Source organism: Gastrolobium bilobum, unplaced genomic scaffold, assembly GCF_033153095.1.
Source record: "Gastrolobium bilobum isolate Gb01-03AN ecotype WA unplaced genomic scaffold, APGP_CSIRO_Gbil_v1 utg24763, whole genome shotgun sequence".
Taxonomy (NCBI): Eukaryota; Viridiplantae; Streptophyta; class Magnoliopsida; order Fabales; family Fabaceae; genus Gastrolobium; species Gastrolobium bilobum.
The window spans coordinates 180,639-191,965 of record NW_026898295.1 but is presented as its reverse complement, the minus strand read 5'-3'; the positions used below and the strand labels follow the sequence as shown (position 1 = coordinate 191,965).

Sequence of the window (11,327 nt, the reverse complement as noted above, 5' to 3'; positions counted from 1 at the left end):
TGAATTTAATTGTTTTTATATATAGTATCTGAGTTTCAGTAGTGACTAAGTGATTAAGCGTATTCGATTCTTACCGTTCCATTTTTTAGTCGAATTAAACAAAACAAAAGATAAACTAAAAATTAAGCATGGACAATATTCACGCTTCAAGTCTAAAGGATTTTTATATGAAAAAATGTGTTAGAGAATAACATAAATTATTAAAAAAATTCTTACATAATAACTTAAATTTTCAGGTTGAATCGATTCTTTATTTATTTATTTTATTATTATTTTTTTACACCGTGTGAAATTTCAATACATAAAAAAAAAGGTATTTGTTAGGAAAGTTTGTAGTTTATTAGAGGGATGTCCGTTTTGTATTGACCAACAGTGGCGACGCTCTGTATATTTGGAAATTGCATTATTATAAATGTTACTTTCGGGTTAATCGGCAACCGAAAAAAGAAAAGAAAGAAGGTAAGACATAATTGGCGCTCGTACTTTATTATGTTGAGCGAATTTAAAGGATTTTTTTTGGGGGTAAAATTAATGTGCTGAGCTATAAATATTTACATGCCAAAATAGAGTAAGATCTAATTGGGATTAGATGCGACGATGGGTTGAGAAATTGGTGACTATCCGCAAATTATGCAGACACGTTAAAATTGATTTATATTCTCCTAAATATTTCAGGTACACCTTCCAACGTTTCTCTTCTAATAAATATTCACATAAATATGTTTATTATTTTCTCTTATTTTTTTGTTATTAATTCTGTTTGTTCTTATTTTCATTAATTACGGAGTGTCTCTCCCTCTCTCAGTATCCGTGTCTATCTCGCAATATGATTACAAAATAGTAATTGCACTTTCTTGTTTTGTATGAATTTTACATATACAACACTGTCCCCAACCCCACTCTCTCTCTCTCTCTCAGCCTTTTACCCTAAAAAGGGGCGTTCGTTTCCTTCATAAGCCTCTATCCTGCGGCAGTCTTTTCAGCCAAAGTTTGAAAGAGTGAGAGAGTATCGGCAGAGAGAAACAAAGGACTGTGTGGTTTCTATAGTGATTTTGTTCTTGTTTTCATAGATTGTTATTTGTTCCTTTTAATCATTTCAATAACTCCATCATACTACACCTACAACTATTGTGTCTGAAACACAGACCCCATCTATAATCTTAAAAAAAAAAAAGCTTCATTTTTTTGCTTGTTCTCTGCAATTGGAAGGAGGGAGATTTTTTTAAGGTACTGCAATGGCACCCAGTTTTGATTGTGTTTCAAGCCTCCTTTGTGCAGAGGACAGCAGTGTTTTCGACGATAGTCATTATGGGGGTACGATGGATGTGTACGAGGATTCGTGGCGTCCTAGGTACCATCATGGAAGGAGCGATGACTTTGGTTACCCAGATGAGTTGCCAGTGCAGAGTGATGAGTGCTTGGCGTTGATGGTGGAAAAGGAAAGCCAACACTGGCCTGGTGCCGGTTACTTTAATAGGCTACAGAGTGGGGATTTGGACTTAGGGGCCAGAAAAGAGGCCATTGATTGGATTGAAAAGGTGGGTTCAAGAGTGAGTTTGGTTTTATATGCTCTTTAATGAGCCCAAACTCTAATCTTTCTCAAGCATGTTCATTTTAATGTTTTTGCTTGTGAAAAAATGGGTTGTTTCTGAAATCATTGTGTTTGCTTTTGATGGTCTGAAATGAAATCTGAGCAGTGAGTTAATGAACTCATTATAACAGTTCCGTACATCATTCAGTGTTTGATGATGATTACATTGGTAATTTTTGGGCTGCTTGGATTCTCCTTGGATATTCTGAATGGAATTCTTTTTTTTCATCCATTTTAAGATGTTCTAAACTAGACTCACATTTCAGTTTTGCTCTAACAAACTGGATTTGGCTTGATATGAGGATTGACCTTTTTGCTATGACCTAACTAACGAACCAATACCCTTGTTTTATAGGTCCGATCGCATTTTGGTTTTGGTCCTCTCTGTGCATATCTATCCATAAATTACTTGGACCGCTTTCTTTCTGCATATGAATTACCAGTAAGTCAAGGAATGAAGAGAAGGAAAAAAAAAATCCTTTTTTTTATGTTTCAATGTTCTCTAGTGGTTATGATCTAGTCTTTTCACTCGCAGAAGGGAAGAGCTTGGACAATGCAATTGATGGCTGTGGCGTGTTTATCTCTTGCAGCCAAAATAGAAGAGACTGAAGTTCCTCCGTGTCTTGATTTGCAGGTAAGAAATTATCTTCTTTTCAATGCTTGGTACTTGTTAAATCAATGTATCAATTTTTGCATGTGCTGATGCGTTGTCTTTACTTCAGGTGGGTGAATCCAGGTTTGTATTTGAAGCTAAAACCATACAGAGAATGGAGCTCCTTGTACTGAGCACATTGAAGTGGAGAATGCAACCAATTACTCCTTTCTCCTTCATTGATTATTTCCTTTGCAAGATCAATGATGATCAAAATTCATTAAGATCTTCAATTTTGCAATCCATCCAACTTATACTCAGCACTGTAAAAGGTACCCGTCTGTTTTCCTCCCTGAATTCATTGCCCAAAGTAATAATAATTATGGATGGGAGGATTCAGAGATGATAATTTAGATGTTGTGAATTCAATGCAGGGATTGACTTCTTGGAATTCAAACCATCTGAGATTGCAGCAGCAGTGGCTATATCAGTTGTGGGGGGAACCAAAACAATTGACACTGGGAAAACAATTTCTGTTCTGATTCAATATGTAGAAAAGGTAGAGATGGTGGTCCAATGACAAGGAAAAAAAAGTGAATATAAATGATGGTTTTACTTTTTGTCATGATCATTTTGATTTCATTACTTGCAATTAATCAAATTAATTGATGATGGTTGTTTAATTGATATTAACATTGTGTTTTTGGGGTTTTGGCAGGAGAGATTATTGAAGTGTGTTAACATGATCCGGGAGCTGTCATCAAACAGTAACTCTGCCAATGATTCAAGTGTTTCTGTCCCTTGTGTGCCGCAAAGCCCAATAGGTGTGTTGGATGTTTTATGCTTCAGCTACAAAAGTGATGAAACAGATGCTGGTTCTTGTGCAAATTCATCACATAATACCCCAGATGCCAAAAGAAGGAAACTAAACAAAACCTGTGGAGCAGAGCTATTGTAGAATGATGTGGATTGGGATTTTTACCATCATCCATAGGATGCTTTTCCAGAAAAGGACATTATGAGTGTTTTATGGAAAGTGCCCCCCACAAAGTAAAAATACCAAAATGAGTCAAGAAGAGATAGCTACAAATAATTTTCTTTTTCTTTTTCTTTCTTTAAAAAAAAAAAAAAAGACCTGAGCTGAGCTGAGGGTAAAGGATACCAAAACTATAAGGTGGGTCATGAGTGAAAGATGGGTGATCAAATGAATGGTCCATGCATTGCATGCTCTTTGCATGAAGTGAGTAATCACCAGCTGTTAAATATTTTAGATCTCTTAACAGCGAGAAAACTGAGAAACTGAAGGGGGGAGAGGAATAAGGATTAGTTATTGTTTGTGTAAGTACACATTCAGAGTTTTTCATTCGTTTAATTTTGTTCTACTTTTAAAATGAGGGAGGAAAATAGACCAAAAAAAATGGCAGAGCTACTAGCTTAAGGTACATTTGCGGGAAATATTTTAAGTCATTATCTTTATGCTATTAGTTATAAAATTAGCTTCATGTTCAGATTCTGAAAAAGTTTCTAAAAAATTCTATATTGTTCTGTTATCAAGCAGATTCTACTTTACTGCATACGAGCTTTATTAGCAATTCAATGTGACGCTTTGACCGTTAGACCATTGCTTTATTATTGATAACATCATTGTTCCGCATGCACCAACTGTTAGGCTAGAAGAAATGTACTAAAATGAAAAACTGTTTATCTTCCAGCTGAGTCGTAAATGGACCAAAACTTGAATCTTAACTACAGCATGAATCACCATTGATGACCCTTGTAGTCATATCTTTATTTCTATACAATTATGCTGTCACATCGCACACATTTGTTCGATCCAAGTTCAATTAGCTACATTTTATATTTGAATTTAATTTTAACTCAAGTAAATTTATTTTGCCTTATCATCTCTTTATATATTAAATAATTAAATTTATTAAAACTTTCTGTAATTAATTATCACAATTACTATCTAAGTCTAACTTTTGTAACATAAAAATTATATATCAGCAATAGATTAAATTTAAACTTTTATGCACGCAAACATATAACGTTTTTTTTTTACGTTATTATTTAATAATAGTTACTTAAATAATAAAGAAAAATGTATACTGATAATAAAGTAAAAGTAAACTTATTGTATTTTATGTCTATTAAAATTTAAATTTTATATGGTGGTATCTGGATGTAGGCGTACCACTTTTTGTTTTTCAATAGTAAGTGAAACTTCATAAAAATTTTGTAGACTTCACTTATTATTGAACTTTGAGTTACTTAAGTCGAAAACTGATAAAAGATGAATTTGGATTCTCTCGTGTAAAAAATAGTTATGTTATTTGATCGCATTCACTCATTTAAAAAATTATACATTTTTTTCTATCTTATATTGTTATTAACGAGTGGCTGTAATTAAATAATATGACCATTTTTTCATATAAAGGATGTATATTTTTAAATAGGGAGTAATAAACCATATAAATGATGTGTTGTATATTTAATGGTATGAAACAGAAGAAACCTCTTATTCCAACAACACACAATAATTGTTACTTACTCCACGAGTTTCATTTTCTCAGTTGTCTTCGTTTCATAATTGCAGTAGCACGCCAAACGCCATTAATTGTACTGCTTTGAATACCTTCTTGGTGATTGGTAGTTATCCCTTCTATTTTCCCCATTGTTTAAAATAAAATTGAGCGCTGGCCTCTATATGATTTAATGCAAATAGTTGGGCTTCATTGAGGGTTCTAAGTTCTGATTTATGCAAAAATTATCGTGTCATTCCAAGAATCCATCTTAGCTTAGGAAAAAGGCAATGTTCTCAAAGGCATAATTGAGTCTGTTAAAAAAAATGCATCTTACCTTAATTTAATTGCTTTTGTAAAGAAACTTGGGATACACCAAAAGATGGGAGTGCCCAAGGTCTTATAAATATATTAGTTACTCATACAACTAAGAGAAAGTGGGGGGCAGCGAAGTTTTGAACCTGGGATACGAGGCTCTGATACTATGTAAAGAACATTGGAATACACCACCCCAAAAGCTATCTCAAAGGGTGGGAGTGTCCAAGGCCTTATAAAGACCATATTAGTTACTCATACAACTAATGTGAGACTATATATCTCAACAGTTTTTGTTTTTTGTTTTGTAGGTCAAATCTCATTTCGCATTGGTCCTCTCTCTGCACTTCTATGATTCTATCCATTAATTACATGGATTGCTTCCTTTCTGCATATGATTTACCAGTAAGTCAAGACATGGTTTGAATATAGTTGGCTGTGACGTGCTTATATATTTATGCAATATGCATATATTTATTAATTTATATTTTTCCATGTTATAATTAATTTTATATATGTATATATTTATTGATTTATATTATTGTAACTTCAACATGTAATAATTAATTTTGTACATCTATATATTTATTAATTTCATATTTCTACACATGATAATTAATTTTATTTGCACACACACACATATATATATATAGATACATACATACATAGATATATATATATATTAATTTATATTTGTGCAATTTATGTTTTAGCTCATTATTAGTAATCTGATATATATATATATGTGTGTGTGTGTGTGTATATATACTTATTAATTTATATTTTTGTACATTTTAATTTATCTTATCTGCTTATATAATTAAAATTTATATTTCTGTAATTATTAATCTTGTCTATGTATTTATATTTATACACTTTTTATTTATTTTTATATTATATTTTTAATTTTCTTATATTTTAAAACATTTATCGTTATTGTAAATTGATTATTTAAATGATACATTACGAACTGCTACATGATTTAGAATAAGATGTTTGTGTGAATTATAAACATAAACTATAAGAAGTTACTATATCCAAGTGTTCAAGCCATGAATGAAATCTCAACTCAATATTTTTTGCGAGCTCTGATAATGCTTTCAACTTTAACTATATTTTTCTCCACTATTTTAATTTCAATTTAGATGATAAAAAAATGAGTTGTTTCAATAACAAATATATTTAGATGAAATCCTTACCAAAAAAAATGAAAAATAGATAGATTGATAGATAAAACTCAAGTGAAGGAATCCCCTAGGCCAATAGGGAGAAGAAAAACTTATGCAAAAGAGTATGAATCATGAGGCCTCTCTGGATGGGATTTTGGACCCCATATATCTATATATCAACTATTTAGAAAAAAAACCTAAAACCCAACAATAATGGCCCAACATTTGAACCGTGAGTGGGGGTTCTCATAATGGACCATTCAGGCATCTACTTTATGTTATGTAAGTATGTACCGCCAGTGCCAATACAAGCACCATGACCCATGACAATCCATAGAGCCACCAATCAAAGGCTACGAACTGATTGACCCAAAATCGGACCCAAAAGCTTTACGGACATAGGCAGGAAGCATCGTTCATTGCTTGGTTGTTGTTGGTAACGTGAGGTTTACTTTAATGTTAAAAAAACACGAAAAATGTAAATTGAGCACACTATACAATGCTGTATCTGTAAAACAATGTTTTGACTAGAAAATAGGGAATGGGTGACCCCTTTATATATGATAATATGGGTTGACTATGGAGTGGGAAATGGGGAAGGAATCTAAATTATAATCGATATTTTCTTCCGTATTCTTGGGGTACGTAACTTTGTGTACTCTCTCTCTCTCTCTCGGGAATTCACTTCGTGTTGCACAGCACGCGTGATCAACAAATATCAAATATTGCTGCTACTTGGTTTGGTTCAACTATCCCAATTCTTTACGTAACTCAACAAACTGGCCCACTCTCTTCATTCAGCTATGGGCTCAGGTTTGGCTAGATACTAAATTACAAATCGAGTTTATTTTGTCGGCCTGAGAGTTTTAAGTTTTAACGAGTCAAGTTTCAAGATTATTATTTAATTGGAACTCATTTCAAAATAAAAGTTGATAGTGCAATTAATTTTAACAAAGTTTGTGTTTCGTTTACTTTTTGTTTTTTGTTTTGTCCTCTCCAGCTTTGAATTTGTCAAGGTATGACTATAGTATATAGTACAAGTACTGAAGTACACGACGGGTGGGATATAAGAACAAAGACTCTAGTGCTTAATTTAATTAGGAACTTGGGAGGGTGATGACATCAAAGCAAAAAGAACATACTTGTAGCTAATGGGAATATCCTGATTTATAATAAGCAAGTGACGAATGAATTTTCCTACAATATTAAAGGTGAGAGTGAGACCTTTGTCCGACAAATTATAATAGTTCAAATTATTAATAAATTATGATCATTAGATACAAGTAAAATCAACGCCTAATAATAGGTATAATACTAATATTGGGTGTAAAATTATCATTCCGAAACAATCTAACAAATAATTTCAAAGTATTTTATTGAGTTGATGAAATTTATAAAATTTCATACATAATTTATACTCCCTCACACGTTTTCATTTTAAAGTATAATATTTTTTTAAACATAAGTAAATTATCAATCATAATATTACGTACCCATGAATGTTTGATTTATCTAAAATAACATCACTTAATTTAATGATCAATTTTACTCAGTTTCTATTTTATGAAAAAAGTAAGAGAGGTTATATTTACAAATTTTTTGTTTACAAACTCTTATAAATTACACTAAGTATGACCGGTCATACTTCAATCAAGAGTATATGATCGCTCATACTTATTATAATTTGTAAAAAAATATTACAAACGGATCCTTCCTCAAAAATTAAAGGGTAAAGGATTTCTCCAGTCAATGGAGATAAGTTATCTTCGGTGAGCCCAAAACGACGTCGTTTTAAGACGAAAAACAATGTATTTTTGTAATTATAATATATTGCATGGTTATATTAGTCTTTATCATTATAATTTTTTAATTTTATAACCCAAAACGACGTCGTTTTGAGCTCGCCGGAGATAACTTTATCTCCGGTGGCTGGAGAAATACTTTTCCCAAAATTAAATGACATAAATATTTAAGACATTTTTCATTAAATAAGTAGATGCCCTCTTTTTAACTCAAATACACACAAGAAATATTATTTAAATTATATATCATTTTAATGTATTAAGGAATTTTGTTGTATAAGTTTATACCATTGTTAAAAATCTCAGACCGACTCAGCCATGTCGACTCGGGAACCGATCCGAGTGAATCAGCAAATCGGGCATGCATTGGTTTCGGTGCGACCCGACCCAGTTTATTTTAAAACAAATCATAATTAACATATTTGAATGATCTGTTACTTATTGACTTATATAGGTTATATACATACAATACTAATATTATTTCAATTATGCGCTATGCAGATAATTTTGATTTGATTTATAATTAGAGATGCCGTTTACTGAACCTGAAACACCAGTATCACAAGCTATATATGTTTGTTTGATCCTTTATTGGACAATAATATGTGATTTATTATTTTTATATTAAAATATTTAGAATTTATATTATCTTTTTCAGCTATTTGAGTATGTTATAAATGTTTTAATATAAATTATAAATTTACAATAATCACTGGATCATATGGTTGAACCAGTGATCCGGTACCTCGACCGGGCCAATAACGCCGATTTTAATAATATTGGTTTATACTATATAATGATCATACCCAAATAACTAAAAATATCGTAACATATTAATATAAACTTATATTATGATGCCTTATACATTACATCAAATATGTTCTTATAGACGTAATTTTTGAATTGATTGGATATTCAAGAAAGAATGAGGAAAAACTCCTATTGTCTAAAATCTGTATCATTAAGTTGGTTTATCAAATTTAAGAAAGGGAAAAATCTTTTCACAGTTAATACAGAGAAGTTATCTACATTTATTCCCAGAACGACGTCGTTTTGGTATTGAAATCTTAAAAATTATAAATATAAAGACTATTATAACCCTAAAATAAGTTAAAATTACAAAAACACCATGATTTCCGTTCCAAAACGACGTCGTATTGACTTACTGCAGACAACTTATATGCAGTAACCGCAGAAAAAACGAATCCTTTAAGAAAACATAAATTTTACTATATTATATCTGACTAATAATATATTTTTGAATAGAGTATTATCGGTTAGACGTAATTTAATTTGTAAATTTATTAAAAGAAATTTATCAATATAACTCTCCTCTTCGTACACTTAATTCGTCGAGTAATTATCTGTCTTAAATAACTCACGTGCTAACTTATTTGCAATCCCTAGTTCCATGATAATACAATACAGCTCTTCAAATTCACAATTAAGTGACAGTAAGTTCTGTGACGTGTCACATGATCGATACAGCATGAGCGCAAAATATGCAAAAGGAGCATCAGATATCCGAAATTGGTGGTGTGGTTGCTGTGCGGACTAACAGTTGGACACGCGTCGGTATTTCATTGGGATTTGGTGCGATCGCATTAGCATTAGCGAAAACCAAACCTAACAGGCTATTCTTACCTACTATTCTCAGCTTCAGCGGTGACCGTACATTGCAATTGGCGGGGAGGATGCATAGCAAGAGCATGGGTCATATGGTACTTGATTATTGAAGTCTTGAACCAATCAGAGCAAGTCACATTTTACATATAGCTTTGTTATTGTAATAAGTATAGTTTGACCCAATATCAGAGTCTTCTGGATCCACGAGCCAAAAGCATGCGCTAATGCATGAGATCCCGACGTTGATACTGTTGCGGTGCGCTTTTATTTTTTACTGAATACGATGCTCCTCATGTATTTTCTTAACCAAGAGTTATTTTTAACAAAAAAATTAAATATTTATTATAAACAATATTTAATAAGTAATTAATAATCCATTTTTAGGATCATATTTATTAAAAGTTTTCACGCTTGTCTCTGAAGCCACGTGCGAGGAGCAGGAGATGAGTGAGAGTGAGACAGCAAGTCTGAAATTGCGTTGCCACAGCTAAATAAGAGAGAAATATGTAAGACGGCGTGTGTTGATTAAAAAAGTTCTGTGAATTCGCGTGTGACGCTTTTCTTACTAAAGTTTGCTACTTCTGACTTTATCCTAGATTTACTGATTTAGTGATCAGGGATTGAAAGATTTTCTTTCCTTTTTCTCTATTATTTTTTTCCTCTCTTCTAGTTTTCCACCTGGTAATTAAATTTAATAATGGCTGTGTAAGGGGAATGACATTATTATATTTGAATGCGTACGGCATCAAATTACAGCATTAATTTTGTTAATCAATCTATTAAAAATATAATAATAATTAATCATATACATAACTACTATTTTGGCCTGGATTGACAGGTAACATATGGTCTGGCAACTTTTTCGTTTCCTAGTGCTTCTACTCGTTACTGTAGTTGAATGTCATGATAAAGTAACTATCTCGCCTAGACGAGTCTTCAATAGTTTTTTATATTAAATCTTTTTAAAACACTCTCTCATGTAAAAGTTATTTGGACTTAAAATATGAATAATGTACCATGTCCGTGTCTGTGTTAATTTAATTCTACTAAAAAATGAAAGACAATACTGATCGAACTTGTTATTTCATAATCATCTTATTCAAAAACTTAAATTGTTATATGAAGATTCACCAATCATTTTATACACGCCAGATTCACCACACTAACGTCGAAACCAATCACTCAAAGAAATTTCTTCATCCATATTTGTCACTACAGGCGTGATCCATACAACATCCTATAACAATATACGGCTAATGAAGAATTGGATTTTTAAGCTTGAAAATATTAAAAAGTGGTAGTGTAAAGTAGGTTCGTAGGGAATTATTAGTGGAATTGGCAGTGCCCATATTATTGGGCAGAAATGGTCACACGGTGCAACTCATTAAGTCCTTGTTCATTAGTACCTGAAAATAATGTGTTCTCCACTACATTTGCCAAAGACATTGCTATATTAATAATAACCTCAAAATGAGTTCCACAATACATCCACCACATTGCATTAAGTAGCATCGCACGTGTGATTGGAATTTTCGTTTTCTTTTGGCATATGTATTGATTCGAAATTACTGTGCGTCAAAAACCACATCTTCTTTCCGGCCATCGGGAAAAAAGGGGAAACACATCTTTTTCTTTTTTCTTTTTGGATATATTGATAAAAATTGAATACATAATTTAACACAACCTACCCAAATCTCTCACCGTTAGACC

The 11,327-nt window shown here is 32.0% G+C and overlaps 1 protein-coding gene across 1 annotated transcript; it reads left to right on the top strand.

The window, feature by feature from the left end:
* Positions 1-1,235: 1,235 nt before the first annotated feature.
* Positions 1,236-3,141, top strand: LOC133314607 (cyclin-D2-1-like). The gene is made up of 6 exons (XM_061516104.1): positions 1,236-1,538; positions 1,947-2,033; positions 2,127-2,225; positions 2,314-2,515; positions 2,618-2,742; positions 2,902-3,141. The coding sequence occupies exons 1-6, from the start codon at positions 1,236-1,238 to the stop codon at positions 3,139-3,141; spliced, it is 1,056 nt and encodes a 351-aa protein (XP_061372088.1).
* Positions 3,142-11,327: the final 8,186 nt, after the last annotated feature.

What these genes read in the sequence shown, in the direction of transcription:
- LOC133314607 (XM_061516104.1), top strand. Translation starts at nt 1,236, where the DNA reads ATGGCACCCAGTTTTGATTGTGTTTCAAGCCTCCTTTGTGCAGAGGAC. An exon ending in CCATTGATTGGATTGAAAAG is followed by an intron (nt 1,539 to 1,946) that starts GTGGGTTCAAGA and finishes CTTGTTTTATAG; the next exon opens with GTCCGATCGCATTTTGGTTT. An exon ending in TATACTCAGCACTGTAAAAG is followed by an intron (nt 2,516 to 2,617) that starts GTACCCGTCTGT and finishes AATTCAATGCAG; the next exon opens with GGATTGACTTCTTGGAATTC.